Source organism: Eurosta solidaginis, chromosome 4, assembly GCF_040869045.1.
Source record: "Eurosta solidaginis isolate ZX-2024a chromosome 4, ASM4086904v1, whole genome shotgun sequence".
Lineage (NCBI taxonomy): Eukaryota > Metazoa > Arthropoda > Insecta > Diptera > Tephritidae > Eurosta > Eurosta solidaginis.
In genome coordinates this window covers 8,422,219-8,445,882 of record NC_090322.1, presented here as the reverse complement: position 1 = coordinate 8,445,882, position 23,664 = coordinate 8,422,219, and the positions used below count along the sequence as shown (strand labels likewise).

Here is a 23,664-nt window from a genome sequence, read left to right as displayed (position 1 = left end):
ATTGCTGCTGTTCGCACATCGGGAATTGTAGCTCTTAAAAACAGCCGAAAAAACTGGAGCCGCCCTGTGCCACAAGAGTCATGTGCATTAATAGACCATTAATAGCAACCGTAAGCCGTCTTTGTGCGTGACCGCCAAGGAAATTAAAGAAATTGTGTTCGCGACGATTATTTGGAGTTAAGCCCAGATGAAACTACGCTTTGCACGAGATATACAGATAAAAGTTTGACCATTTTATGTATCTCTATTTCTTTTCAGCAGACGCAGCAGTACCAATTCCAAAGACCGGGGTTAAGTTCGAAGCTTCTCTGGAGTAAGTGAACGAAGAACAATCCCTCCGCAAGGAGCTACTCCTGAAAATTTTTGAACGATCTGCTTGATTTTGAGGTAAAAACCTTTTTAATATTATTTTTTTACATAGAAAAATTTACCTTTTTAAAGTAAGAACACCGGCTTACGCCGACCACGCCGCCGCCGCCGATAAAGTGATCGGCGTAAAACTCTACTGGGAAGGACAGTTACAGTATCATTTCTGGGTGAAATTGTGCCGAATTGGGCCTGAAAAAGTCTCGAAATTATCCCAAAAATAGTCTGGAAGTGTACCCGAAAAAATGCTAAAAAACTTTTTCAAAATGTTTCTGAAATTTCCCCGAAATGATACCTAAAATAATCCAAAAGTGATCATGAAATTGTTCCGAATTGGTCCCGAAAAACTCTCGAAATGAGTTTTAAATGATCCTGTAACTGTCCCCAAATGGTTTTGAAAAATCTTGTCACAATCCTAAACTTGCCCCCAAATAATGCTTAAAATAATCCGGAAGCGATCCCGAAATTATATATCGTATTGGTTCCTATATAAACTTGAAATGTTCACAAAACGGTGCGGAAAAAGTCCCAAAATGGTCCAAGAATATAAATAAATATACGGTACAGCTCCATCACTCTCAAAATTGTAACGAAGTCCGTCAATCCCTTATGAATGAACAAAGGTGCACTTAACTTCATATTACTCGCACTCGCACCATTCCCGCTCCCCTTAATTGAATAGCATGATGTGTCCAATTTTGATTGAATGATCTGGTATGTCTTCTTCTTATGGAAAAAAACAAATATAAAACAGGGAATCAGTTTTATTGTATGAATCGATATGTCCTTGTTTTAAGGGAAGAAATGATAAGTCCCGTTTTTACTGCATTTTTTTACCGCACTTTAACGGATATGTTTATAACTTACGCCAATGTAGCCGCTGAACTATTTTTATGTCTCCGTGAAGCTAAATAGCTCATCATGAAATCTTCTTCGGTACCCACACAATGGATATATATAATTCTGTCCTTTTGGCAAATGTCAGAAGTTTTCTGAGATCTACCCTATTTACTGCTTTTAAATCTGATAGCTAACCTGGCAAGCATATGACGCGATCGCAATATACTTCTATATCAACTTTTTTATGATTAACTTCGTGCATCTGTTGTCACCTACGAGCTTTTGCAGTAAATACAACGGTTCTAATACTCCTGAGGATTGTGTCCTCATTTGCCAGATCGTCTGCTCTTTCAGCAATATCTATGCTCATATGACATAGATATATATATGTTGTCAATGCGGCTAACCCGCGTCGTGGAGCTGGGACTGCGTATTTCACAGTTAGCTCTCGGCCCCTGACCACCCAAAACCGCTATATCCTTAAACCGTATGCAGTGTCGAGAATGTCTTGTGGCATTGTTCTCGTCAGCAAACTACACACGGCCTGCATCTGTCACCTCGAGGGTTTATACTAAGCCTCACTCTATGCGTTCTCTTACCGTCTCTACTTCGTACCTTTCACCGAACCTTTTTTTGTTCGTACTAGTTGTCCCCTTCCTTCCGAACTTTTCTGATTCTCCAAATCCGACCTATCCGCCCTGGGTTACAACGAAATTCTTTCTGCTTTCTCATCCTTATATCAGTCAAAAGGGTTTAGTTGCTGCTGTCGTAATACTAAAAAGAGTCCCAAAGAACTTTGAAGAATATTGCAGGGATGCCAGCTCTTGGCAAAAACGAAGTCGGCTGTTTCTCCTACAAGGATTCAACTCTTATGTCATCTTTCAGATATTACGAGCTCACTAGAGGGTATCGTCACAATTGACCTTCCCTGGATTCTTGTTACATAGCGATTTCAAAAAAAATTAGAAGCATGGTAGCTATGACCTTTTCTAAGCAGAGTTTGAAACTCCTGTCAGGGTTCCCATTCATTATCTTTTTATGAAGCGTATCTATTTGTGGGTAAACAATTATCTTTGGAATATGTAGTCGACTTTTTTCCAAAATTGGGGGATGCAGCGGGAGTGAGAGTGGGAGTGACAATGGTGCTGGGAGTGAGAGTTGGAGTGGAAATGCTTGCTTGAGAGTAGGAGTGGGAGTGAGAATAAGAGTAGGAGTGTGAGGGAGATAAATGGAATAAGTGATGGACAATAATAAGAAGGAAATGGAGGATAAAGTAGACGACAATGGCATAGTGGGAAGAGGGGAAGCGAGGCTCATATTTTGAATGTTGGCAAACCGATTTTAGGGCGGGACAAAGTCTGCTGGGTACATTAGAGGGTAATAAATTGTGAAATTGTTGGAGTCCTATTTGCAAGCTAGCAAACAATTATTTTCGAAAAAAAGAGTAGAAATGTTATCATACAATTATTTTTGAGCTTAGTAGCAAGATAACGTGAAAAATTTAATTTTTGTGCCAAAAAAAGTTGTATATTTTGGCTTAATGTTATTCAAGTAGAAGCAATAAAAAAAATTTTCTTGCTTTTTGTTTTAAGCGCTCTTTGTCAAATAAGCTTTTTGGTTTCTTTTGTTTATCTTTTTTTTATTTCTATTTTTTTGTTCAGTGGAGTTCATTGCTTTTTTGTAGCCGCATGCTTTTACTACTACACACTTACACAGTTGCGCTAGTCAAGTAGTCAAACAGTCAGTAAGTCGTCAGTCAAGTCACTTAAGCCCAAGCCAGCCACTTTTCTACTTTTATAGTTCGCATGTCTTCTCAAAATGTTTTTATTTTTTAGATTTGTTTCAATACAATTTAGGTATGTTTTTTTTAATGTGGTTGCATGACTGGCATGCAGCAGCCGCTGCGGGAGCGCTCATTATGACGAGTATGTAGGCAAATTTGTATGTTGTATGTACCAAAATGCGTTTGTGTGTATGTATGTTTGTAAATCTATTGAAAGTATGCTTTTTTGTGCTTAAACGCGTATCTATGTATGTACAAACATGTTTGTTATAGCGCGGCCTTGCATAAATGTTCATGTGAATGTGTGTATATATGTATGTGCACTATGGGATGTTTATTCATTTATATGTATATACATATATGTGGGTATTGTAAGTTTCACATTTCACAGCGTAGCGCAAGCATGTAGATTTGTGTGTGAGCGTGTATGTGTGTATCTGTGAAAATAAGTTCAGCACTCGCGCCGTTCGTGCGCCCTTTACCCCGATTTACTACACTCTATACACAGCTTTGTCCATACACAACGCTTTTTTCCACCCCCTTGCCTTTGCCGCACGTCACACAATTTACTGGAAATTTTTCACTTTGGCTTCTTCACTCGTTCACTGCCTTTTATTGTTGTTGTATTTCATTTAATTTTTTTTTCGTTTGCCTACTTATTTATGGCACATCAATGTAAGCTTTTTCCTCAACCACTTTGCTATTGCTTCATACACAAACTTTCCACTTACTTCACTTTTTGGCTTCTTTTAATTTTGAAAATTTTCTCATAATTTCGTTGTCTTAATGTTGCCTGAAATTCTTGCCCATCTTCATCCGCGCGCACGCTTTTTGTACACATTACAACTTGTCCAGTCATCGCGCTCTCCACTCAGCGCGCTCCGCTTCATTTGCACAATTCGCACTTTTTTCAATTTTGCTAATTTTTCACTTCATTTCCATGCAACAAATTTAGCTTGCGATTTTTGCAAACTTTTTTCATTTCATTGTTAACAAACAATGATTACCGTTATTAATATCGTTCTTTTCGTTGCTGCTGCCGCAAGCTGTTGCAGCCGCAACTTTAAGACGCGCAAGTAAATATGTACATACACACTAAGAACGTTCAACTTCCGTCTTTGGGTGGGTGGTTGATTGGCCCGTTGCTTCGTTGCTTCACTGACTATGCTTTGCTGTGTGTTTGCTTGGATGTAACCGCAGCGGTGCGGTATGGGGGCGCCGTTTAATGGAAAATTCGTAAAATTCCAACCGTCCGTACACAACATACCAATGAGATTTTCAATTTCATACTAAACATTTTTTTGTTTGCATGCCAAACGTGGGAGCGCACCATTGAGATGCATGTGTGGTCGTGTGAGCGCAAATAATACAAATACAGTTGCAATGCACCCTCAGCGCGCATGATAGTTGCACTGACCCGCTCTGGTTTATACTGATTCCCTGGCATCTAGTGCTCTCCCCCTTTGATTTTCAATTGGTGTTCGTGAGCTGAGTATGTGTGCGTAAACAATTTTTCAGCACGTTCAACGTACTTTTGGTTAAACATTTTCATTCATTTGATAAACGCGTTAACTTGGCAACACTGGCGCCGTTGAGTATTAGGCCCCTATTATGAGCATTATTCGATCTTCGATCTTCGCTGGCTATCGAACATCGAAAATCGAATTTGAAATTGGTATTATGACAACTCATCTCTGTCGAAATTTTCGTTGTGTATCTAATTTTCAAGCGAATAGAAATTTGTAGTCGATGCTGTATCGAATAGAAAAAGAATTGTTTAAAATGTAAGTTTTTTGTATTTATGTTCTACTTTTTTACTACCCACTAGTAATTTTAAACTATTTGAATTAATTTTATATAGGTCCAAGGTCGTGAGTACAAAGCAACAGCTTGAAAGACTGGTTTCAATTATGGAACAAAATCCCCATATAGCAAAGGAACTTGCACATTATAGAAATGCAACTTTGCTTGATGCAGCTCAGCCTCCTCGTAATTCAATTTTATTCATCTTTCACAAATAAAATTTTCCAAGACATTCAACACCTTTGATAGCACCACAGACACAGTCGGCTGGGCAAGTCCGAGTGCATTTTCGTTTCCAACGCTCAGTTGGAGAACTGTTGCCAAAATTAAAAAATATTAGGAATAGACTCGGCTCTTGTGCATTCCTGCAGCAGTTCATCTGTACTGGACAACAAGTCCATGAACGCTTCTTTGGACAGTCTGAAATTTTGAATAAATCTATAAACAAAACTTATAATTTCAACAATTTAACAACTTATTTAGAAAGCTACACTTACGTGGTGGAATTCACTTCCAAAGGATTTGAACCATCTTACCCGTCTCCTACTTCTGGCTAGCTCCAGTAAGCTTTCCTCTTCATCTGACGAATCATCAAACCACAATTCCGTTGTAGTCATACTTTTATTTTTAATATTTGCATTTAATAACTAGTTCTGCTTTTGTTTATTTATTCTATTTTATTTGACAGAGTATTGGAAATGTGCTATTGTGAACTTTTAAATTTGTCGAAATTCACAATAATGCTTGCCTTCATCGAACGCGCGTCGTAATACCGAATGAAAATTCGTTCGATCAGCTCTTTCGACCACAGTCGAAGATCGAATTTGTCTCATAATAGGGGCCTTAGTTGTTAGCTCAGTAATATTTAAAAAGAGTTTGAAACAGTTCTTTTTTGATGAGATACAACTCCAAGCAGGCGCTGAATATTCTTGCAGCAATTGACTATACGGCGATTGCCGCATCTACGTCCCTTACAAAGGATAAAGTATAAAAAGACTTAGAGGAGATCCCCCGGCTAGCCCTTAAACCGATTATGTCAGAGTGGCCTAGCCAGGTTGTCGCCTTCTCATATTAGATCACCTCTAAAAGGATGTTTAGTGGCTACCCAGAGGATACTTGGCCGCAAGCGGTCGGAAGTAGCTGCTTGAACCGCATGCAAAAGAATCGTTCTGGCCATTCCCAGGTGAATGGCGGTCAGAAGCTTTCCTAACTTTCGTGGACTTCTACACACGGCTCCACCCTCTGATTTGAGTATATGTACCTGAAATATGTAAACACTTAACAAGGTAGATGCTTGCCCCCAGCTTTTGAAAACCATTATGGAGTTTTAATCAATCTGCTAATTGATCTGAAAAAAGTCTTAAGGTCTCAGAAATATATTAAGCCATCTGCACACTTATGTTACTCGACGTATCTAACACCTAAAACTATCGTTACAATAACAAAAACCACACTTGACACTACAGTCCCCTCACATTCATACTAGTTATAGAACTCATTTCTTGGAAAACCAAAAATGTTGAATACCGAGTCTTTCGAAGGTTAGCTAAATGTCAAGAAAGTGAAACTTTCACATTATTAGCGATTAGGAGACTCTTCTAAAGTTGTGGAAAGTTTGTCGATGTTGATGGTCGGAATATTTATCCGGTACGTTCACCATTAAGGTACTAGCCCGACCATCTCGGGAACGATTTGATATGACCACGTTGAACCTTCTAAGCCATTCAACCTTCTTCTTCCGTGAGGCGCCAGAACCTCGAATCTTATAACTTTAAACGAGCAATTCGTGTATATTTGTATATTCGTATATTTGTATTTTTGTATAGCCGAACGATCTCGGGAACGGCTCAACCGATTTAAATGAAATTTGGCACGGAGATAATGTATCACCTTCTAAAACTTTCTACCTAGGTGTTGCCACTCAGAATGTTTCACAAGGTTTCCACCTGCTCGAAATAAAAAAAAAAATAAGGTATGCCGATATGGGTATCAAACGAGAGGTATTTCACTCCGCATTACAATAGGTACATTTTTGAGTGGGGTTGCCATTTAGAGTTGGGGTAGTTGACGAAATAGTACTCTACTAATGACATGTAGAACAAAGTATGTTATGCGGCATACTCGAAGATTGCCGAGCAAAGCTCGGTCGCCCAGGTACTGCTTATATAAAGAGGACGTCCCACGGGTAGGTGGGATCGGCAATAGGGTTTGGAAAGCTTTGAATAGCGCTGGCAACTTTGTGAAAGGGTTGTGTTACAGAACCCTTAATCCACCCAAATTATATTCGACACAATCGCTTCTTGAGACCAAGGCGCAATTTAAATAGTTTTGTTATTCTATTTTATTCCATCAAAAAGCATTTTTAACTCAACACAAAGCAATTTTAGTTATTATAAAATAATTCAACGCATTTATATTAATGAATAGTAAAATTAGATACATGCATACATATACATACAAACATATTGTATAGACAATAATATATACATGCATAGTAACATTAAAAATTCGAGTTTTTAAAAAGTAAATTCATTTACATTTGAGACATTTAAAATAAACATTTTGTACTATTTAATATTTTTCTTTGTATGAAGCCTAAGCGATTGTGCTCGCGCTGTAGTACTGATTAAAATTAATTAAGGCAATCAATTGGCCAATCTCCTCCTGATAACCATGACGTACAATTTTGTTACCTAAATAAATTGTAAATTTGATAAATTTATCAAATTCTTGTTCATCATTGGATAGTTTTTCGTAGCGTGAATGTGTGAAATGCTCATCGCCGCTGCGTTTCTTGAATTCGCGTGACTTAAGATTGCTTTGAGAAATAAAAGAAATGTGTAAATTATACAAGAAAAATTATTAACATTTGTACTGCTAACTTACTTGTAAAACCGTAACGATATTTTAAATATATTTTCAATAGTATTATAAAATTCTGCGCTATGGCGATTTAGCATGCAAAGAAAGAGTATCCGTTTCACATACGTGGTATGCTTGCGATAAATATCTTCAATTGATTTCGCTTGTAATAAATCATCTTTGAAGGTCTTCCATGATGCTTGCAATGCATTTGCTGTGATGTGATTTTGTAGCGCATGTACAAAATGATAGAATTTATGACGCATCAGTTGAATATGGCGATACTGTGGTGATTTGAGTATGGCTTTGCCTAGTTTTTTCACAGCCTCCTTAAGGATTTGATAAGCGCGCTCTAGAACCCAACTAATTCGGCGCACTTTAATGAGATATTTGAAAATGTTGCCATATTGTTCGAGTGTCTCAGGATTAAGTATAAGATTTAGAGGCCATTCGATGCGATAACTCAAGCTGAGTACATTTAATACGCCCGGATTGCTGAGATCAAATTTCAAAGGTACATCGCTGATGGTGAATGAGAGATTTTCAGCGTTTTTATCGTTGCCTGCAAGTTTTGAAAATCTATTAATACAGAACATCATCATGATTCAATCACAAGAGGTTTGCTCGACTGACACATTTTTTGACAATTGCAGCCATTTTGCTCCCAAATCGAATTGACATCCGTTAACTGTGTTGTTTCCTTGCGATTTTTCGAAAAATATTAGGAGTAGAAATAGGAAACAATCAGTTTACCCCAACGGACACCAAGGAATCGTGCACTTTCGTAAATCCATGAACATACGAAACCTAAACCAATTCAAAATTCATCGTTCAACGTCAAAAACTCGACTAGTAAATCGATTCACGTAAAAATGTCATTAGTAAATAATGGAGATGCCATATCAAAATGTACTCATTGAGCATGTTAACTTATTCATTCCGTCTGTTCGGAACATTCGTCTCCATTTAAGAATTTGGCGAATCGGCTTAAATTTGGAATATTATGTACATATATGTATACTTATTTGATATATTCGGACCTCGTGAGGTAGTATCAAACGAACGTGTTCCGAATATTCTAAATTAACAGTTTATCCGAAAGACCTCCATGAATACTTAACGGAGAAGAGCTTTTCGAAATTTCAGAATAAAAAGCTGAATACACCCTGTGTAGCAGGACCACACATAAGCTTAATTCTTCTGTCAAAGTTAAGGCCGGAATATAAAGTTCTAAGACAATGAGCCATTTTCTCTTACTTTTTTTTTGTCAGTTCATTGCGGCTGCCGCATATGCTCCTTGGCAACCACGCTACTGTTGGCAGCCATAATTTCGAAATAGTAAAAGACTTCGTTTATTTGGGAACCGGCATCGACACTAGCAACAACATCAGCTCTGAAATCCAGCGAAGAATCACTCTTGCCAATAAATGCTACTTTGGACGAAAATCATACTCTACAAGTCACTTATCGTACCCGTCCTGCTATATGGTGCAGAAGCATGGACCATGACAACAGCAGATGAAGCGGCTCTGGGAGTGTTCGAGAGAAAACTTCTTTGAAAGATTTATGGACCTCTACGAGTTGGCGATGGCGTGTACCGAAGAAGATTTAACGATGAGCTGTACGAGCTATACGCAGACATCAACATAGTCCCGCAAATTAAAACGCAGCGGCTGCGCTGACTAGGCCATGTTATGCGAATGAAAGATGACGCTCCAGGCAAGAAAGTGTTTCTATCGGAACCCGCCTATGGAAGCAGCGGTAGAGGGCGACCCCCACTCCGTTGGAAGGACCAGGTGGAAAACAATTTACACTCCCTTGGTGTGACCAATTGGCGCCGGTTGGCAGAGAGAAGGAGCGACTTGCGCGCCTTGTTGGACCCCCATAACCGTTTAAACAATTAAGCGCCAGTTAAATAAGTAAGTAATTCCGGCTGCTAAGTGGAGTATCACCCCATGTCGGCTGCCTGTTCAAATCATCCTATCTTAAAATATTTTTGAAAAATTTCCCATTTCAGAATTTGTCACAAAAACGCCCTATATTATAATTAGATTGAAGAACGCCTTATCTCAGAATGCTTTTTATTAACTCCCTCTTATGTCAAAATGCATTGAACTTATGCTCACATAGGGAGTTTTTGAAACAAATTTTGAGATAGTGTATTTTTTGAATAAAATTCTAACGTACGGCATTCTTCAAAAAAATTCTGAAAGAATGACCCAATTCACGAAATATTTAGTAGAAAATGAATTATTTTCTCCAAAACCTGTTGGCATTTACAAATTTATTATCACTACTAATATACCACTAAAGGTACTTGTCTACTACAATTTTCGCTGAAGGGGATTGATTTATTCCTCTTTTTCCGTACTTCGTAAAAGCAACCCGTCCAGATTTTTCAATTTGGGAGTGTCAAAGCTCTGTCATCATTGGAGAACAAACCTCTAGTAATTGAATCATGGAACATCATATTTGTAAGGGCATGATAGTGTGTAAGGCAACCCTTATGATAAGTGTTGAGTGACCATAACATCAATCATTAAATATTAACCACGTCAATTTTTTTGACCACACCAATCACTCACCATGAGGGTTACCTTCATAAACGTCACTTCGAATGACGCCAATTAATTTCGCGCATTCAACTCGTCAAGAAGCAAAAGTTTTCAGCAGCTCACATATATATATATAAATACATATATATTAAATTTTCTAAGTTTGTGAACATTTTTATATTCAGTAAATAAAATTTTAAAAAGACTATATTTAAAAAGTAAAGTTCATCAGTTTCTTGTTTTGGTATTAGAAGCAGTGTATGTGCGAGAAGTCTACGCAATTAATATTGTGTGCTTTACTTAAGTTGCGTTAAAGCGTTTGGGCGATAACCTGCGTCAACTACGACGCAAGAATAAAGATGACCACGATGGTCATCTTACATGGCGACCGTGACGATGGTCGTCTTACATGGCGACCGTGGCCATGCCTGCGGCAAAAACTGGCGTCGGGGAAGGAAAAAATTCCCTGCACTACAAAAGCAGCATAATTAAAAATAAAATCTAGAAGGATATGTGCGTGGGGTTATGGACGAAAAAAGTGCGTGGTGGTTGTGCTAATGCAAAAATACGTAAAATAATATAAAAGACAAAGAAAAACTTTGCAAAAATTACATGAAGTAGCATAGAATCATAAAAAGACTACAAAAACATTATAAATTACAAAAAGACTACAAAAAAAAAAAAATCATCTTAAAATTTCAAGCACTACAAAAATTACAAAATTTCTAAAAAGTACAAACAAATATATATATCAAAAGAAAAACTACAAAAATTATAAAATTTCAAAAAAAAAAAAACCAAAACTACAACGAAAAGTGGACTTTTACCCAAAAATTTACATTTAAAATACATATAAAAGAAAATATACATATATACATTTTTGAAAATATAAAGAAGTGTTAGAAAGTTGTGATGGGCTGGAACATACATACATATACATATGTATATATGAACAAAAATTTAATTTTTAATCGGCTGTACCATGCCATAACGGTGATATTAAAAACACAACCACCAGTGACGCCTTTACAGAGCACCGTTAATAGCGGTTAAATATAACCCCAAGCCATTTACTCATCCACAAAAATTCGAGAAAGCAAAAGAAGCTAAAAGACAGAAGCAAGAACGAGAGGCAAATAGGAAAAGCTTCACTTGGTAACGGCAGCAACGGAAGACAACACCAACAACAACAAATTTCAGCAGCATACAACCAAAGGCAGCAAGCAAAGCAGAAAAAGGGCGGTACAGTACCATAAAATATACGTATATAAAATTTTAACTTTGTACATACGTAGGTAGTTTGGCTTTCTCAGTATAAATACATGTATACTATAAACTTAGCAACAATTTTTCGTAATACACATGTAGCCTTCGCATGTAGCAACACAATTTGACACTTTTGATTATAAACATACTTTTCTTAAACATTTGTTTACTACGCATGTAGCAACATACTTTTTCTACTTTAAAGACAATAACATGTTAAACTAATTAAATTAAGAAATTGAATTTTTCAAATTACTTACATACATAAAACAATTATATTGAAATATAAACATATAAACATTCAAATATCGCCAAAAATTCGAATGCACATTAAATATAATTTCAAATATACGGCCATCACATGCATATTATCACGCATATATTACTATATTCTTTCTTTTTCGAACATTAATATGGAACTTGAATTTTTTATTTTAAATGCGAACATTGCTTCGTAATAAATACAATCGAAAAAATATTTTTTTCAAATTCATACATTTTTTTTAAAACATTTTTTGGAACGCAAATTATACATCAATTTTATATGTATAATACCAAAAATATCAAATCTTTTCGCCAAAATTTTGCGATAGTTATTCAAACCTAATCAATTTTGAAAAATTCTCATTGACTTTAAATATCAACATAGACGGGTTACAGTCAATCAGGGTAATGGTGAAAATTTATTTTATCGGTGAAAGCTTACTTTTCTCTTTTTCCAATTATTTCTTCGGAAATTAAGCATCATAGATGTCTAAACATTTACATATTTTTTTTGCAACAAATACAGTGCCATTCAAATAGTTAACAATTCCTTCGAAGCATCACACGAATACAGTGTATTCCAAATATTTCAACATATCTTACATTTGCGACTCTTTTCAAACTGTGTATTATATACAGTGTCTTTCAAATATCCCAACAGTTTTTTCTCTTTGCATTATTAAACGAATACAGTGCGGTTAAAATATTTCAACATTCACTTGCATTTACAAAATAAGTCTTAAATACAGTGCCTTTCGAATATGCGAATCTTTACCATTTACCAATTAACTCATCGATTTTGAATATTTCGAATATTCTCTGATTTTTTTTTAAACAAAAAAAAAAAATTTTTTTAAATTACAAACCACAATTACTGAGCGAATGAATAGTTTCAACTTCATTCTTATATAAACAGTGCCTACAGCGTTAATCTTAACATTTTTCCGAATTTTTTTTATGAAACATTTTTTTTCTGCCACGGAGGTAAACATTTTCAATAAATGTAATAAAGTTTTCAGATGTCAGTTGTCAAATGTCAGATTTTGATTCCAATTTCAAAAATTTACGCTCTAATTTCACTAAAGTTACTAAACGAGTTTTAAATAACCGATCTATCTCAGCGAAAAAATCAATAGAATATGAAGATGCTTTAATTAAAAGCTATAACCAAATCATAATACAAGTAAATTCATATTTTGAAAATCGAGATAAACCTAGTTCAATAATCGAAAGTTTGTCAAAGTGCAGAGAACAACTCACTAAATGTTTTTCTAGAATTAACTGCAATATAAAAATACCCAAAGATCTTTCTGAATTAATACAAGAAAGCGAATCAAGTTCGGATTTTGACACTGAGGAAGAATTATCTGACGCATCGACAACTTCAGCTTACAAAGCTAGTATTATAAAAAAAAAAAAAGTCACGTATCTTTTCTTGAGGATTTCCCTGGATTTTCCAATTCACTCCACAATAATAATTTAGACACAATTAGCGAAGAACAACCAACAATGGCGACTCCAGAACAAAAGAAAACTTTTATTACTATGTGTGCATCCATAATTAGAGAAAACTACAGCGGCGATCCGCTTTCACTTGCATCCTTTATAGATAAAATAGTTTTGATAGAAGATTTGATGGAAGAAAATTTGACAAATACTTTCATTTCGTTTATAAAATCCAAGTTAGAAGGGAAAGCGCGTGAGGCAATTCCAAATGAAGTAACAACAATTCAACAAATAAAAGATGCATTAAAAGGTAGAATAAAACCTGACAACTCAAAAGTTGTTGCAGGAAAAATCGCATCGTTAAAAGTTTTTAATAACAATCATACTGAATTCGCTAAACGTGTTGAGGAACTCTCCGATGCTTTAGAACGATCATTAGTTATAGAAGGAATGACTCAGGAAAAAGCGCACGAAATGGCAGTCGAACAAACCGTCAACGTTTGTCGGCTTAACACTCGCTCAGACCTAGTAAAATCAATTTTAGCGTCAACTACGTTTACTGATTCTAAGGATGTAGTTGCGAAAATGATCGTAGAACAAAATAACCAAACAAGTGAAAGGCAGGTACTAGCGTTTAGATCACGTTATAACAGGCAAAATAATAGTTTTCGAGGTAACTTCAGGTCAAATCAATATAATAGGAACAACTTTTCGAGGTACAACAACAATTTTAACAGAAACAACAATAGCAATTATAGGCATAATAACAACAATAATTATGGCTCGCGAAATAATGGTAATTTTCGAAATAACAATAGCAGGCCCGTAAACAGAAACAACAGCAATAACAACAGTAACAACAATAATCGACGTTCAAATACTACAAATAATGCTAGTGTACGCACTTTAAACGCCAACGGCCCTCAGGAGCGAACACTGGGGGACCAGAATCTGAATTAAATAACGTTTTTCAAAATAAATCAATTTATTGTTTAAACCTGAACTACTCAGATTTTATCGAACTGAATTGCAATGACTCTTTTAAAACATGCACTTTCTTAGTAGATACACAGGCTGACATATCAATTATAAAACTTTCAAGTTTAAAACAAAATGTTTCTATAAATAACAACAATATTATAAATATAACGGGTGTTACGACAGACACAGTTTCAACATTGGGTACCATTAAAACAGAACTTTTTTATTCAAATTTTTCAATTCCACATACTTTAAATGTAGTAGATGACAAATTCAATATACCGTCAGATGGTATTTTAGGCAAAGACTTTTTGAAAAAATACAATTGTATCATAGACTATGCAAACGAGAGCATAACTATTGGCATTGGCAAAAATATCCATAAAATTTCAATTTTACATAATACAACCGATAATACATTGATAATTCCTCCTAGATGCGAAGTTTATCGCTTATTTAAGCTGAAAAAATCTAAACATCCAGTTTTTATAGACGCACAGGAAATTTGTAGTGGTGTGTTCACCGCAAAGTGTATTGTTGACACCAACAATCCGATAATAAAGGTATTAAACGTCACTGACGAGGTAAAATACGTAAGAAACTGTAACATACTTACGGATGAAATCACCAACTATAACGTGTATAAAATCAATGATCTTTCAAAAGATTCGAAAAGGTCAGAGGAATTAAAATCAATTTTAGAAAAACAAATGCCAAACTATGCCAAACCAAAACTTCTCGATTTATGTCTAAAATATGATGATATTTTTGCACTAAAGACCGATCGTATGACACTTAACAACTTTTATGAACAGAAATTACGATTGACAGATACAAATCCTGTTTACATAAAAAACTACCGTTTACCATACTGTCAGAGAGAGGAAATTAATAAACAAGTTGATAATTTATTGCAAAACGATCTTATAGAACACAGCTATTCCAACTATAATAGTCCATTGATACTTGTGCCAAAGAAAAACCCAAATGGACAGAAATCCTACAGGATGTGTGTTGACTTTAGAGCCGTAAACAAAAAATTGATAGCAGACAAATTCCCACTTGCACGAATAGACGATATTCTTGATAATCTAGGCAGAGCCAAATATTTTTCTACATTGGATCTGTATTCAGGTTTTCACCAAATCCCATTAAATAAAGATTCTAGAGACATCACTTCATTCAGCACTGATCGTGGTGCTTTTCGATGGAAAGTTTTACCATTTGGTTTAAACGTAGCTCCGAATTCATTCTCAAGAATGATGTCAATTGCCTTTTCAGGAATTTCTCCAAACCAAGCCTTTTTATATGTCGATGATCTTATAGTCATTGGGTGCAGCGAAGCTCACCATCTTAAAAATTTAGAACAAGTCTTTCAAACATGCAAAAAATTTAATTTGCGTCTCAATCCCGAAAAATGCAACTTCATGCGTTCAGAAGTCACTTTCCTAGGACACAAATGTTCGTCAAAAGGTCTACTTCCAGACGATTCCAAAATAATTGCAATAAAGAAATATCCGAAACCTTCCGATAAAGATGCAGTAAGACGATTCGTGGCATTCGCCAATTATTACAGAAGGTTTATACCAAATTTTGCTTCCATAGCAGCACCTTTAAATAAACTTAGCAGGAAAAGAGTGGAATTTAAATGGGATCAAGCATGTGATATAGCATTTGAAAAACTCCGAAAATCTTTAATTTCTCCTCAAATTCTCCAATACCCAGACTTCAAAAAGGAATTTATAATTACTGTCGACGCTTCAAAAATTGGTTGTGGTGCCATTTTAAGTCAAAATAAAGATGGCATTGACTTACCAATTTGTTTCGCGTCCAAATCATTTAATAATTCAGAACAAAAGAAATCAATAATTGAGTTAGAGCTTTTAGCTATATTTTTTGCAATAAAACAGTTCAGACCATACATATATGGCACACACTTTACAGTCAAGTCCGATCATCGTCCATTAGTTTACTTGTTCAATATGAAAGATCCCTCTTCAAAACTTTCACGTATCAGACTTGAACTGGCAGAGTACAACTTCACTATTGAATACATAAAAGGTAAAACGAACGTAGGAGCAGATGCACTCTCTCGCATCACAATAGAAGAAATAAAAAATTCAGGAACATCAATCTTAGCAGTACAGACAAGATCACAGACAAAACAAGAACAATTAATGCAACAAGAAATACTCAAAGAAGAAAAAGTAAAAGAAAACATAAAATTACAAGTTTATGATAATTTTTCAAACAAATTTTCAAAGAAAATACCCAGAGTAAAATCACAAATAAATTATGATAAAAGTGGTAAAATTACGAATTTTGAATTAAATGCGCATTTAAAACACAAAAAGATTGAGTTAATTAAGGTTGCGTGTGCTAACAAAATAATACATTTAGATGAATTACTTTTGAAGCTACAAAAAGAAGCTGGCAAGCGCAATATTAATATAATTGAATTGCAAAAAAATGATAATCTTTTTAAATATTTTTCGATATCAGATCTGAAAACCACTGGGAATAAAATTTTAAAACATTTAGAAATCGTCCTAACCGAACCCGTAGAAACTGTGACAGACGAAGACAAAAAACAACAATTAATAACAACTTACCATACCGACCCAATTTTAGGAGGACATTTCGGTAGCAAAAAAGTTTATGCAAAACTCAGAACCAAATATTATTGGAAAGGCATGACGCGCGATATAGCGAAATTTGTTAAAAACTGCGAAAAATGTCTTTTGAATAAGGTTAAGCCAAAAACAAAAGAAAATTTAGTCCTAACCGAAACACCATGTAAGCCATTCGACATTGTTGTCATTGACACTATAGGACCTCTACCTCAATCCGATAATGGTAACAAGTTCGCTGTCACCATTATATGCGATCTCAGCAAATACTTAGTAACGATTGCGATACCTGACAAAAGTGCAAAAACGGTCGCATCAGCTATTTTTGAAAATTTCATACTAATATATGGCATTATGAAGACGATTAAAACCGATTTAGGTACCGAATACAAAAATGAAATTTTTTCAGAGTTAACAAAACTATTAAAAATAGAACATAAATTTTCCACAGCGTACCATCATGAAACTCTTGGCACAGTAGAGCGAAATCACAGAGTTTTCAATGAATATTTAAGATCTTTTCTAAATCCCAATTTTTCCGACTGGGATGTTTACTTGAAATATTTCACTTTTCTTCATAACACAACAACAAACACAGTATTCGATAATAAATTCTCACCATATGAATTAGTATTTGGCAAAGCAGCTAATTTACCAAAAGAACTGCAAACCGATAAAATAGACCCGATTTATAACATAGAAAACTATTCGAAAGAAGTTAAATTTCGTTTTCAAAAAACTCACGAATTAGCGAATAAAACAGTTACAGAACACAAATTAAAAAATCAAACCGGATATAACAAAAGTTCACAACCAATATCTGTCAAGGTATTTGACACGGTATTGCTTGAAAAAGAACCCCGCGACAAGCATAGTAGTATCTATATTGGTCCGTATACCGTAATAGGTATTGACGGCGTAAACGTCACGTTAATTGATGACGAAACGAAAAAGAAAAAAATAGTACATAAAAATAGAATAAGAAAAATTAATTAAATTAAATTTTTAAATTCAAGATTATTTAAAGTTAATCTCTATTGTTAAATTAGAAATAAAATGTTTTTCTTCCAAACCTGAAAAAAAGACAATGAAATCAAATAAATTTAAACAATCATTAAAAATTAAGAACTTAATTCATACAGTAGAATTAAAACACAAAAAAAAATTTTTTTTTAATTATAAAAATTAAATTTAAGTCCTACCTTAGAATTAGACTTCAGAATTTCATTTTTAATTTAGATCTAAACATAGATGTAGATTTAAATTTAGTTTAACAGTCTTAAACTTTTATTAAGATAAAATACATCACGTTTGGGACAGAAGAATTTGGCCAATTCTTCTTTTCCAAAGGGGGATGATGTAAGGCAACCCTTATGATAAGTGTTGAGTGACCATAACATCAATCATTAAATATTAACCACGTCAATTTTTTTGACCACACCAATCACTCACCATGAGGGTTACCTTCATAAACGTCACTTCGAATGACGCCAATTAATTTCGCGCATTCAACTCGTCAAGAAGCAAAAGTTTTCAGCAGCTCACATATATATATATAAATACATATATATTAAATTTTCTAAGTTTGTGAACATTTTTATATTCAGTAAATAAAATTTTAAAAAGACTATATTTAAAAAGTAAAGTTCATCAGTTTCTTGTTTTGGTATTAGAAGCAGTGTATGTGCGAGAAGTCTACGCAATTAATATTGTGTGCTTTACTTAAGTTGCGTTAAAGCGTTTGGGCGATAACCTGCGTCAACTACGACGCAAGAATAAAGATGACCACGATGGTCATCTTACATGGCGACCGTGACGATGGTCGTCTTACAAGTGTAAAATTTTTTTTTATTTACAGATCAATTTTTTTTTATAGTCATAAAAAGTTTCTGAAACATTTACAAAACCTCAAACAAGCCCCTTCAAATATGCAACATTTTCATAAGCATACCAAAAAGACGTTGCATATCTTAAGGGGCATATTTGATTTTCTTCTTGTGAGTATTTAAGATCTTTGAACACAACAAAAAAATGTCTGACCTATACTAAAACTTTCCATTTTTGACCTGTTTTTGTTGTTGTTGTATTAACATTTTTAACCTCTCATTTTACATCGACTTTGAAAAAAATAAGTCACGCAAACTTTTTAATAAAAGAGTAACAAATAGGAATGAACTAAAACAAATCATTTTTTTGCTATGCTGAGAGCCATATTTTTTTTCGGTGCACTTCGAACTTCTTTATATCTGTATCTTTAAGGTTTTGCTTTTTATCTTTGATAATATTTAGCAGTTTTTAGGCCTTTCATTCTGAATAGGTATTAGTTCGTTCCTTGCGACATGGCATCACATTTGCTTACCTGTTATGCTTGAGCCCAATGCAGTATCCAATATCGAGTGCAACATTTGATAATTAAGCAGCTTGACAGGCGTTGCTTCACTCTCCAGCTTGTCAATGATGCCATCACATATAATCGAACCAAACTCGCCATCCATCAAAAAGAAATAATGTCTCAAACTACGCAAATGATCAAGTATTTGCAGTTCTTCGAGAAACAGGCGCATCACCTCATTGTTAACCAAACCCAAATGTGTAGTCATCGGTAGTATTACAGATTTTTGCAGAAATTCCGTGAGCGTTATAACGCTCATGCTATTCACTTTCAATTGTTGTAAAGATTCGCGTGATTTCTTTGCTGCAACAATCATTGGTGTGTGCGACATATTCAAACGTATGTATGGACTGCGTGTTGAACAGGTAAAATTACTATCAAGCAGCTCTTGACTATGTTTATACGGATCACTGTAGTCCTGCAAAGGTATCGCGACCTCTTCCTCATCTTCTGCATAAGAAGAGGTGGCCGATAATGTATATGGTTGTATAGGCGCCTCTAGCGCAGCTAATTGCTGCTGCTTTCTTAGACGCTCAGCGTCTACAAAATCGAAGCCATGTTGCTTGGCCTGCAAGCCGGCGGTGTTTAAAGCGCAATCGGGGGTTACTAAATAATCATGCGCGTCTGCAGTTTGGCATATTAGCAAATAATCAGCAGCTAGGTGCGCATGCTCTTCTTTTTGTTGCTCATTTGCTAACTCTACATTAATTTTCAAAACTGTCTTCGCATTTAATGGCGCCGGTACATTGGCATTGATGAGATCTGTGCGCTGCAACGCTGACGCAGTTAATTGAGTGGCGTTCTCTGTTAGTGGCGTATCAGATGTGGTAGACATAGGTGTTAAAACTTGTTCCGTTGTAAATGTGGTGCTTGATGGTGTTTGCCCAGTGAGTATATCGAATTCGCTTTCCAGCACTCGTCGACGATTGCGTGCGCGTTCTGTATCCAAATTGAGATTGAGATGCGCGCGATCAGCGAGCGCCGGTTTATTGTATTCAGCGAATAAATCATTTTGCATCATGCGTTTACGATTGCGTTGCAAGTCTGTAAGTTCACTTTCAGGTAATGTATTGAGATTGATATCAGGTTGAATGATTTTAGTATTGCCACTTGAGCTAAATGTGCCATATTCGTGTGCAAGTACGCGCATCTTGTTGCGTTGTGCCGCAGTGAGCGCTGCAAAGTAAGAAAAAAGGATGTAAGGTATGTGGGCGATAAAAAGAACGCAAATGCAAACACTTACGCTTCTCTTTAGAAACTGCAGCGGAGGCAACTGTGATTATAGGTGCTGGACCAATAGCAAATGTTGTGCTACTTATATTTGAAGTCAATGTTTGCGCGTGTGTAGCTGCAATAATAGTCATTGTGGTGCTACTGATATTTTTCGTCATTCCACCTGTGTACGGCTCATTTGAATAAAGCACATCAGAGGCGCTGCGCTTCAAAAATGTGGTTTTGGATGCGTTCGCTAACAGTCTTGTAGTGCTATCTGAGCGCGCCTGTTGTTGTTGTTGTGCTTCTTGTGGCGCGCTTGCAGCAGGCTCTTCAAATAAAACTGGCTCCAGTGGCCCATTAACTTGCTTAGCTGCTGTCGTTTGGTCACAAATTGCTTGCAACTCATTTTCATTCTCTTCAAATTTTTGCACAAATTCATCTGTAATGCACTCTGCATATAATGAAGCTGAATCGGCATCTGCGTCGCCGTCTTTTGCTTCTTCACCACAACATGACTCGAAATCTGTATCAGTGCCACCACTATTGGGTGTTTGTAGCGCATGCGCGCTTTCTGCGCCACTTTCACTTTGAGGACTTACTTTTGATGGCTGCTGCTGTGGTTGGGACTGTTTAACTGGCTGCAACTCAGCTGGTGTCTGCTTTGTTGGCGCTACTTTTTCGCCAGCATCTCTGCGCATCGTATCGCTTAACTCTTGATAATACTCAATACGCTTGCGTAAATTAATATTTTCGCGTAGCAAACGCTGTTCTTCTAATTTCTCGGTCTCGCGCAGCAAACGTAGTTCTAACTCTACATTTGCACGTCGCTCATCAATTTTGCGCTGCTTTGCATCTTGTAATTGTGATGTTAATTCATCCAAGCGGCGCTTTTTCTGTTCCGCAGCGAGCAAGGCAAGATCGTGTTGCTCTAGTGACCACTTTTCAAGATTCTCACGTGTGCGTTGACATGCGCGCTGATAGAATAGACGCTTCTTGGCAGCGCGCGCTTCAAATATATGGCGTATGCTAACTTCGGTAACGCCACAGGCTTGACGTACACGTTCTCTGTAATTGATACACTTCTTTTTCAAGCGCTGTATCTCATCGTAAGTGAGACAGACGGAGATGATTGGGTAGTCTAGAGTGTAAAGTGGATGCTATGGTGGAGATAAAGTAATAATAAGAAACAAATGTAATTATATCTAAGTAAGCTCTACGTACATTCGGGTTATAAGCTTTCAGTAGCATCGTGTACTTGCCACACAGCAAAATGTCATCCTCATAACCTTGAAAGAAACCCGGCACAGATTCCTTGCGCACAAAGTAAGCCTTATCATAAAAATATTTTGTATTGGCACGATAATGATCGACAAAACATATGAAGAGCTCATTACAGGGATCATCCAAGAGACCATAGTAAATCCATTTTTGTAGATGTCTGTAAAAGAAGACAACATAGAATCCGCTCTATATAGCGATTTCATTAATTGCTTACTTAAAATAAACATGACAACATGACTTGAGTATATAAACCAAAAGCATTATGTAATCCTTTTCAGTTGTGTTTACTATTTCTCGATATAAATAGCCAAGAAACTGTGAACCCATGGGTAGCGTAACATGTGCATCCACTAAAGGAGAGAAATTTTAGCTATTACTTTGACTGGGGTCTTTTCTGATTAAACTTGTGACCTACCATCGGTGTGTATGGCTAGCGTGAAAGATAAATTACTTATTTGCCGCATAATTTTTCGCATGCGCGCGTAGTAAGCAATCAATGTGTTGTCCTGCATCGCAAACACATATTGTCTAAATGTGAGCAAGTACTCGTCGATAGCGCTGCAAAGTGCCTGGAAAGAGATTTACATTTAGAGTTCGATAAAAGGTTATACGCCAAGTAAATCCGTAGTAAGCGTTTATTGAAGCCCGCTAAAGCAGTTTGAAGCTAGCTAAAGGAGATTAGTATATCGTTAAAAATGTATATCAAACCCGCAAATGTGAAAAAGTGTTGGTCCAGAAATATGCAAAAATTTTGCTTTTCTAGTTAAGGTTTACAAAGGTTTGTCTCAAAGCAAATCTAATGAATGAAGGCCTAAATAACTTGATAGCATACACGGGCCGCATGGATTTCAATTTTCCACAACATTTTCAAAAAATATTACCTTTTTAACTAATTGTAAAATTATGATTTAATAATCAAAATGTTCGAGGATGCTAATGAAGGTCTGGCAATAAAACTTGGCTTTGGTTCAGAAAATCTATTACCAGCCCGCTCTAAACATTCACACTCACCCGAAATATGAAACCCTCAAACATCAATTTGTGATCCTTCTTCTGAATCATGGTTTGCAAGCGCTTATAACAAGTGCCACACTCTAGAAAGCTTGCTGCATAACTGCGCACTGTCTCCGGCAGCAGCCCCTCCATTGTGACATTCATATGCATGTGGTAAACCATATGATCGTCATGTTGAAATGTCTCCGATTGTATGCCAGCCGTTAACGCCTTTAGATCATGCAAAAAATCAGCGCAACTCATAATATTTGTTTCGAATGAGCGTCCACGTGTTTGCAGCTGCTGGCACTTAAGATCGATGACCACATTCGCTTCACTTGCAAAAGGGCGCTGACGCGGCACGCCACGACAACCTAAGCTTTGCCAGCTCCATGATAATATGCGCTCTTCTTGCGACTCAGCTATAAGCTTTTTTAGTACAGGCTCCGACTTTTGTGCGGCAGGTAATTTGAATTTAAGCTGTAAAGAAGTGCAAAGCTTCAAAAGGCGATGACTGCAACAAACAATTTTGTATACTTACCCTTGCTTTCGAAGCTAAGTCTCTCGCTGATAAAGGCGGCGGCGGTTGATTGTTGTTCAGCAATTGAAAGCTATTCAAATTCACACGCACCGTAGCACCCAACAGGCGCCGTGTCATGGCTGTAAATGTGCAATCTTGCGCTGATGCCGGTGCACGCGTTGTTGTCGGCGCTCTATATTTCTGCTCGATTTTAGCCAATAAATTACATTCGTCGCCCAGCAGCACATTTTTTGGCATATATGGATTTTCAGCCATCTCAAGCTCTTGTATGCCTTTGAAAAAACGCGGTTGCGGATTTAACCAATCACATGCTAAGGACTTTGGATAGTATCGATTGTTTTCATAGCTGGCGAAAAGCGTAAACGGGCCAGGCACGAGCAACGCCGGTGGACTTGGCAGGGGCTGTAGGAATTACAAGAGATTAAAAAAGTTGTATTTACATATAT

The 23,664-nt window shown here is 36.2% G+C and overlaps 2 protein-coding genes across 22 annotated transcripts in view; both read right to left on the bottom strand.

Moving 5' to 3' along the window:
• Hers (Histone gene-specific Epigenetic Repressor in late S phase) overlaps nucleotides 1-4,277 on the bottom strand; it is a 545,891-nt gene extending 541,614 nt beyond the window's left edge. For 4 of the 21 annotated variants that reach the window (XM_067779961.1, XM_067779956.1, XM_067779962.1 and 1 more), the window contains exon 1: nucleotides 3,472-4,277. The gene's annotated coding sequence lies outside the window, so the exon portion shown is untranslated. Of the gene's footprint in view, nucleotides 1-2,918; nucleotides 3,050-3,345 lie in introns of those variants that run through there. The other 17 variants (XM_067779959.1, XM_067779968.1, XM_067779969.1 and 14 more) reach the window with 9 other exon arrangements.
• Nucleotides 4,278-7,115: 2,838 nt separating this feature from the next.
• Nucleotides 7,116-23,664, bottom strand: part of LOC137248951 (gamma-tubulin complex component 6-like) — an 83,953-nt gene continuing 67,404 nt past the window's right edge. Inside the window, exons 3-11 of the mRNA XM_067779953.1 lie at nucleotides 23,219-23,620; nucleotides 22,696-23,157; nucleotides 22,100-22,253; nucleotides 21,899-22,034; nucleotides 21,625-21,841; nucleotides 20,432-21,560; nucleotides 19,156-20,364; nucleotides 7,679-8,216; nucleotides 7,116-7,610 (exon numbers count right to left, since the gene is read on the bottom strand). Coding sequence (XP_067636054.1) covers nucleotides 7,388-7,610; nucleotides 7,679-8,216; nucleotides 19,156-20,364; nucleotides 20,432-21,560; nucleotides 21,625-21,841; nucleotides 21,899-22,034; nucleotides 22,100-22,253; nucleotides 22,696-23,157; nucleotides 23,219-23,620 — 4,470 coding nt within the window. The 3' untranslated portion in view covers nucleotides 7,116-7,387. The remainder of the gene's footprint in view (nucleotides 7,611-7,678; nucleotides 8,217-19,155; nucleotides 20,365-20,431; nucleotides 21,561-21,624; nucleotides 21,842-21,898; nucleotides 22,035-22,099; nucleotides 22,254-22,695; nucleotides 23,158-23,218; nucleotides 23,621-23,664) is intronic.